The sequence below is a fragment of the Mytilus edulis genome, chromosome 8, assembly GCF_963676685.1.
Source record: "Mytilus edulis chromosome 8, xbMytEdul2.2, whole genome shotgun sequence".
NCBI lineage: Eukaryota > Metazoa > Mollusca > Bivalvia > Mytilida > Mytilidae > Mytilus > Mytilus edulis.
The window spans coordinates 62,408,544-62,417,054 of record NC_092351.1 but is presented as its reverse complement, the minus strand read 5'-3'; the positions used below and the strand labels follow the sequence as shown (position 1 = coordinate 62,417,054).

At 29.7% G+C, this 8,511-nt stretch overlaps 1 protein-coding gene across 1 annotated transcript; it reads left to right on the top strand.

Moving 5' to 3' along the window:
* Nucleotides 1–615: 615 nt before the first annotated feature.
* On the top strand, nt 616–8,192 carry LOC139487075 (uncharacterized). The gene is made up of 6 exons (XM_071272080.1): nt 616–704; nt 1,324–1,409; nt 5,004–5,112; nt 5,716–5,807; nt 6,588–6,713; nt 7,565–8,192. Exons 1-6 carry the CDS (start codon nt 616–618, stop codon nt 8,146–8,148), a joined length of 1,086 nt encoding a protein of 361 aa, XP_071128181.1. The 3' UTR covers nt 8,149–8,192.
* Nucleotides 8,193–8,511: the final 319 nt, after the last annotated feature.

Genomic DNA, 8,511 nt, shown 5'->3' with positions numbered 1-8,511 from the left:
AAGTAAAATATTTACAACTACTTGGCACCTAATGGGTTTCAATTTGATCAGTGGTTCCCCCGCCCTTTTCAAATAGGAGTTTTACATGTAAAAATCTGAAATAGTAATAAATAATTCAAGTAGATGTAATCAATAATTGTCTATCATTATCAAAAGAAATATTTAAGACTGACGACGATAAATAGAGCATAAATGAACTGACTACAATAAATAAAAATTACTAGCTACTATATATTTAGTGTGCAATAAATGACTTTCCTCATAATGTTCATCATGAATTCCCTATTTTAAAACCTGAAGGAGTCTGTTTGAGGTAGCACGGTGATCCATTGTTGTCTTGATCTTCTACATTTTGACTCTTTTGGATAGTTGTCTCATTATCAATCATATTTTGTCTGTCTCCTTATTCCATATATAATTTCATTTTTCGTGACTCGAAATAAATATTACGTGACATCATTGGTTTAATTTCATTATATTTTAACAATGATTAAAATTACCGTTTCCGTTTCTATCAAATTGAAATTGAAATGGTTGTATCCGCCTTTTTTCATATTCATTTGGTGATACATATGACATCCTTATTTTACAATTTGTTTTAAAAGCTGTGACAAGATGAGTTTAATCTACACATTTTCATTATTGTTAATCTCTGGATCTATAAATTGCTGTAGTTCAATGGGAGTTTGCATCAGGGCAACCAGGTAATGATAATTTAATGAGATGGTGCAATAAATGTTGTAAATTTTCTTATGGTAGGAAAGAGCGTTTATACCAATAATAAACTAAAATTCATTTTGATATTTTGGGTGAACATGATTGTATTCCGTTTAACTAATTACAATATTATGTATTGAAATATTAAAATTATATCTCAATTTGTTTGTAAAATTCTATTCACCAATTTTTTCAGGTTTCGCTATCTTTATTCTTTACGAACTAATTATAAAAGCAATTGTCGGTAAAAGATAGAACTGCGTTACGTTTGTACTTTATTTGGCCTTTTTAACTTTTTTGGATTCGAGCGACACTGATGAGTTTTTTGTAGACGAAACGCGCGTCTGGCGTAAAAACGAAATTTAATCCTGGTATCTACATGTATGATGAGTTTATTCGATAGTTTTATATCATCTGAGTCAAATAGAGTGAAAATATAAAAATGAAACACACCAACATCACTTAATTAAAACGTGAAAAACTAAACAATTTTCAAAATTTAGTAAATAACGCAAAATGGTATAATAGTGCATGTCATGCCGTTATTTTTTTTAGGAAAAACGTCACTTTTGTATAAATTTATTACTTATACTCTCTGTTTTGCAGAGCTGATTCTAACAATGGACTAATCTACTTTATGGCAGAATTCTGTTGTGACAATTTTGAACGACACGAGGATGGAAATTGCCATGGTAAAAGAAAACAGTTATATATTAGTCATTATATGAAGGGCATAAATCTTCTTTTTTTTCCATTTGATAAAACATTTAATCCTTACTCCAAAAAAGTACTACTACAACTTAAGGAGAAACATGAAGTACTTAGTACCAAAATTTGTATGCTAAACGTGTAATACTGAGCTTTTTCAACTATTAATAATTATTTGATTACTGTTAATAGTACTCTGGTTTTTATAATGATGGTTTTTTTTCCTGCAAAATGGTGTTGCAATTATGGTAAAATAAATCTCTAATCATTGACTTATTTCCCCAATGCTTAATCTTCAGTATCTCAATATCTTTTACATCTCCATTTTATGGGATATTTTCCAATATAATGGAGACGAAAATGAGGAATAATTGTGTCAAATGATGGCTGGAAAATCTATGAACAAAAATACATTTGAGATTGGGCCAATGATACAAGCAAAGAATATAACTTTAAGAGTACATTCAGCTATAAAGATCCTCAGGTGGTCATCTGTTGTCTATAATTTGTGAATATCAAAATCCAGGATACACCTTTTTGTAAGAAGTATAATGATTTAATGACTGAATATGGTTATTAAGGACCAGTAGTCCTATCATGTATCCCTTTTAAAAAAAAATTAAGCATCAGATGTGAAATATCACCTTGTGAATACAACTCTTGTGACCAATTGACAGACAACTCTCTTGGCAGGATTATTGGCCATCGTGTGTAGTTGCATGTTCACCATTTTGATTCAATCATTTTACTACAAACTAGAATATTTATATCTCCAAAATTACTGAAATCTACATAAAACTCTTTTTCTATTAGCACAAAGACAAAGGAAAATTGTCAATACCAGTATATTAACAGAAAATAAAAATAAAAGACAAAATGTATCTATAGCACTAATATGTTTACAATTAATGCAACGGTTAATATAAATTTTATCAATACAAATAATTTATTTAAGGCGCATTATATATCAATACAATAATTGAAGCGCTTTACATGTGACACTACAGTGTAAAAAAATGTTATATGATGATACAAAGATTAAAACCCAACGGTGGTTAATTCGAAGCGGATCTGACATGTTTAAGAATTGAAGACTTCACTTTATCGTATGTTTTTAAACCGTCACTGTGGTGGATGTTTGTCTCGTTGTTAATCAGAGATAGAAGGAAGCATCAATGTTTGGTTTGTTGGTTGTTGTTTTTTTTATTTACCTCAGATGATATTTATAATTCTTTAAGTGTCAACCTTTGTCATTCGTCTTTTCGCATATCGAAGTATATTTAAGTTCTGGCTTTTTTATTTTGCATTGACCGTTCCTCTTTCAAGTAAAATCAGAATAAGGGTACCGGTGCTTCAAGAAAGGATGAAGTTTAATAAAAGAAATTAATTTTCTTCTGAAATAGCAATAATAGTTAAAATATTATGCACTTTTATTAACATTATATATTTTGATACTTCGTAAAAACAAATAACGGTGATGTAAATAGTTTAATCATTTCTCCATTGTTAAACTCTGCTTTGATAAATTCCTAAACTATTTACAAAGATTCCAGATTCCATGCAATGTTAACTTTCCATGGATTTAACTTTTATTTTCACGCCCGAATTTCTTGTTTGTTTGTTATGTATTAGATGTGTTGTCATTTTAGCGTAACTTTTCACATTGTCATATTAATCGGACTTTTGGCAACCATTATACTAAGTTCAACCCAACTTTTTTTATCTTAAAATGTCCTGTACCCAGTCAGAAAAAAGACGTTTTTTATCTACAGTCAATTTCTATGTATGTTGGCGTTTTCTGTTGTTGAAGTTCAGTGTTTTTGTTTTCCTCCTATAGTTGACGTAATTATCCTCGGTTTTAGTTTATTTTTGCTTAATTGACTAGTGAATATATGACAGTGGTATACTACTATTGCCTTTATTTAGTCGTATTCAAATACAAATACTCATCAGCTTTTAATTTTTGGTTTCCATCGAAAAAACTTATATCAATTTTAAGGATGCTGTAAGGAATATGGAGTCTTCACACATGAAAGTATTATTATTATTAGTAGTACTGTGATGTTTCTTCGGGCCTATATAATGTTTATATAAGAAAAATATTAAATTACTTTCGCAAAAAAACAAATTAAATAAAAAACACGTTCGCTAGTGAGAAACTGTGTCATTCTTAATTTATTAATACTTTTTTAAATTGTAAATCGATGAATAGAAATAGTTCCTTGATGGCAATGTCACCGGATTGTTCACGTTTATGAATTTCCATTGTTTAAAATTAATTTGTTTTAATTGCATCCGAAAACAATTAGTACTGTTCGCACTAATAAACGGATTAAACATGAATGAATCCTATCTTCCGTTTCGGAAATTTTGAAACTCTATTGACGAAAATCAAAAACACATCCAGCAAATCTTCCTTAAAACAATTCAACTCTACATACTCACCTATAAATCAGAATTCATTAAACTCGGTCTACATCTTGTAAGTGCAATTTTGGTATATTGTGATTTCATTAGTATTCGTTGGATACCAATTTTCATCGGTTTCGTGGGTGAACCACGAATTAAAATGTTTAGCGAATAACATATTTTCTATAGACTCCGTATACAGTGACTGGCAAAACCACGAAAACAAATATCCACGAAAATGCAAGTTTTCAACAATCCACAAAAATTGATACCCACGAAAATAAATAAATCCACAGTCGCAAAAATTAGACAAAATTATTTCAAGTTGATTCATTCATTAATTGTGGAACTATAGATTATCTATTGACATTATTTTCTTAAGAAAACATATACGTTTGACAATAATGTCATTTATTTATCTGTTACAACGTCATTGATTATCTTCACAAAACATGCTAAACAATATCAAGGTTTAATACCGTTCCCAATCTTTTTATGTTAAACTAAACCAAAAAACAAACAAACAGCAAAGTAGAGTGTCAAGTTTTAAATGTGATTTCAAATCACATGCAGATACTTTAATCATATATGATCACTCAAAACCCCACATTAAAAGCATTGTGTGTATCTCATGTAACCTTAAAGAAAAGAAAATATGTTCTATAACATACAAATGTCATTTGAAGAAGACAATTTTGGACAATCTAACTACGAAATATTTTCTAGTGGCTTAAAACAAATGTCAATTTCAAATGATGTCTATTCTATATGTGATAGATTTATTTTTTTATAATCAGTTACCAATTATTAATTTTTTATATAATAATATCGGTGTTCTATGTTTTAACTAAACCGCTAGTCGAGATATGGAAACTATCGATTGTGTTATTCATTAAGGTTAAATAATGATATCTCTATGTGTAAACTCACATATTTATGTTTCGTTATTCATGATCTGAAAAACATTTTTTAATCTTAAATGACATTTTTAGTACAGGTATACTGAGTATATTCAAATGTTTTGACTTAAGATTGATGTTACATGTATACTTCAAAAAAAAGTGAAAATATTACAACTAGTTTTCAGAAATTTAAATGTAGAATGTAGTTAGTAATGCATGTAAGGTAACATCTACTTGGAAAATTAAGAAATTGTATTTTTTTTCAAGCTTGCCGTGTTGGATTTACATCAAAGGAAGGAAATGACTGTACTCCATGTCTCAAAGACACCTTTGGAATCAGATGTGCAGAAAATTGCAAATGTGACCAGAGTGAGAGGTGAACTATGATATTGCATTTACATTTTAATTCAGATGATAATCAACCTGCATTTTGAACAACAATTGGCTGACAGATGCGAAGCACGTTGAACGGCTAAAATCGAAATAAAAAAGATGAATTATAAATTTAAGACATCTTATCTATAGCATGATTTTATACGATTGTATATGAAACCTCTTGGTACACATTTTATAAATAGTTGCAGGTGCAACTGAAATGACGGGTTTAAGTTTATTGAAAATAAAAGGTTTGAATTGATAAAGTTTTAGATCTCATAACAGCACCATTTAAATCATTGTTTGAATCCGAAAGGAAATCGACCGTAAGCATCCACTCTCACATATCTGATTTTTTATGAGATAATGGGTAACACTCAGATAACCGTTTGGATATCATTCAATGCTACAAAGATGTAATAAATTATATTCGTAAAAATGAGAGAGCAAATGAAGAATACGACAACCTGTATCATATATATAGTATAAAACTTAACCTGTCAAATTGACATCAGAACTTATGATATTTCTCCTCGATTATTTTGTAAAATTACTCAACATCAGTAATTGTTTTAAAAATCATTTGTGTCTTTTACTCTTACAGGTGTGACAACGTGCGTGGATGTGTTCCTACACATTATTCAGATAAGCTTTCGACTGAGAAAAGTTTCACAATAATGAAAAGAACCAGGAGTGGTGAGTAAATCAAGAAATCAGGCTTATAGTATCCTTGTATTGGAACACATTCTTGTTTTTTTACCTTTGTTACCAGAACTTATCAATCACACATAAGTTTAAACTTACAATCAATGTATGATAAAAAAAAAGTCTTTAAGGAATAAGATTGCAATCGATGAATTGTTTTGAAATCAGCATCTGGAATGTTTTTATTCTAATGTACTAAGTTTCAATTTAAGAATACAAAAACATATTTATCTGGACTTTCCGCATTCGTAGCGAAAACAAAATGTTCTGAACAAGAAAAACTTTTAACATAAAGGTGAAAGAACGTCAAAATTAACATATATTAACTCATATGTTCAATATTTTCACATAAATTGTGTGTGATAGTATAGTTGTATCCGCTCGGATGACAGTGTTTTCTATGTAATAATCAGTTGTATCACCTCAGCTATGTGTAATTGGTATATTTATCATCTTTACTTTCTTGATGTCTTTTCCATTGATGAAATCAGTGTAGGACATTAAGCTATTTGTAACGTCTTATTCACAAAAGCTGTTAAATATCAAAACATTGTGACCCGAATAATTAAATAAAACGTTCTAAAATGTTTTACCTACAGCCAAACTTTGTTCCATTTGATAATACTGAATTTGACGTTTACAATATAATAAAAAAAAAAGAAGGTATTAACATGCATGATTTGATAAGTCATGCACGAGATTGCACTTGTAATGTTTACATCTGCTTTTTTTCGGAAAACATTAAAAATACAAATTCTTCTATTTTTCAAGATTCGAATATTTTTCAAACAACATTATTCCATCCGACAACTGATGTTAGATCAACAAGACCAAACAATGACCAGCAAAGTGGTATATGGACATCACCAAAGTCGACAATTGTAAAAGAGAATAATGGTAAGACTCGAGTTGTGCTAGTGAACTATTATATAATGTGTAGGCAGTTGTTATCAAATATCCCATGTCTATGTATGTTGGCGTTTGTTTTTGTTGCACTTTGGTGTGTCAAATGTTCCGCTGTTTTTTTCTCATGTAGTTGATGTGTTTCCTTCGGTTTGAGTTTGTAACCCGGATTTGTAGTCTCTCAATCGATTTATCACTTTTTAATAGCGGTGTACTACTGTCGCCTTTATTTTATACAATAGTTTGCATAATTCAATATGTCAAAAGGCTTGATTTGATTTGATATGATTGTATTTTATCACTGTGAGTGATGTTCGCTTATAAAAAAATAGTTAATAAAAAAATAGTTCAGTTTAACGAACGTCATATTTGTGTGCCTAAAAATATTCTCGTGAGAGTACTGGACTATATGAGGCTAATCTTGAATTTTTAAATTCATCTCAATAAAACTTCCATTAAAAAATCTTATTGGCACAAGTCTTTAGAACTCCTTTTGTGTAGAACAATCTCTGGATTATGAGCCGCCAAGGTATATTTTTTCAAATATTCATAGGAAAACTAGTGTAAAGCGTAGAAAATAAAAAGATTTGATATTACTACAAAAATGAAAAGATTGTGTAGGTAATGTTTAACTTTCAAATTTTTTAGAACACACATCTGATTAACTTAGTACTACTCATTGAATATACCAAATCGCAAATCTTCAAGTACATCTTTCGTAGAAAGAATCTTTTTAATAAATACAAAAATGCATATCTTGTTTAAAATACGCTGAAAATTAATTTGAAAAAAAATGGCATCAAAATACATGTTCAAATTTTAAAACTGTTTATTCCAATTCACAGGCTTCATTAACCAGACAGTACTTATCTATATGTTTATGGCTGTAGCAGGAGCCTTAGTTGTGCTTATAGGACTTTGTCTGTGTCTTATATGCGTCTGTTGGAAGCGACATTTATCTTCAAAAAAGAAGAAAATAATTGCTTCTAATCCTGCTGTTCCACTTCCTGATATTCAGGAAACTGTTTCCGATTCTCAAGGGACCAGTGGATACGGATATGAAGTGATCGACGAATCAAAACTTGAACGAGAAAAACCAGTAATTCAACACGATTACGTTAGTTGTAAAAGTTCGAATAATGATTCAGAGGTCTGCGGAACAGACAGTGACGGATATCTACATCCATATCATTCGTTAGTTTCTAATTACAGTATTTCAAGCAAAAGTGTTAAAAATAATGAAAACATATATGAAGAGAAGCCTTACATAGAACTTTCGACAAATAAGCAATGCAAAAATGAAGAGCAGCAAAAAGAAAATTGCGAATTGGCCAAAAAAGAACTTGTTGTTAAAATGGAAGACGAAATCAAGTATGATGTTCCCAAAAATTCAAAATCGATTATGACAATGTCCTCCTCTTTTAAATAAAACAATGGTATTTTTTAATTATTTGATTGCAAACAATGTAAAATAATCAACAGTTTTCTATGGTTTAAAATCTGTACAAAATATATACTAACGAAACATTCTCCTTTAGGAACATGTTTATTTCCTTATTATTCCATATTTATATGAAAGAAGTTTGAGGGAGCCACATTCTGCGTGATTATAAATGTTTGATTGCAATGCAGAAACAAACTTTGAAAGGATAATTGAATTTTGATTTTGATTCTGTCGTTTTTTGTTTGATTGGTTTCTTCTGCCTCTAATTCGTTTGGAATGTCTATTGCTTATTAACTACATTGGTTGTTTTGTGGCAGCATGTTTGCATCTCAAAGATTGAATTCGCTA

Coding starts and splice junctions, on each gene's coding strand:
- LOC139487075 (XM_071272080.1), top strand. CDS start 616: ATGAGTTTAATCTACACATTTTCATTATTGTTAATCTCTGGATCTATA. Junction 1,410..5,003: donor CGAGGATGGAAATTGCCATG/GTAAAAGAAAAC, acceptor TTTTTTTTCAAG/CTTGCCGTGTTGGATTTACA. Junction 5,808..6,587: donor AATGAAAAGAACCAGGAGTG/GTGAGTAAATCA, acceptor CTATTTTTCAAG/ATTCGAATATTTTTCAAACA.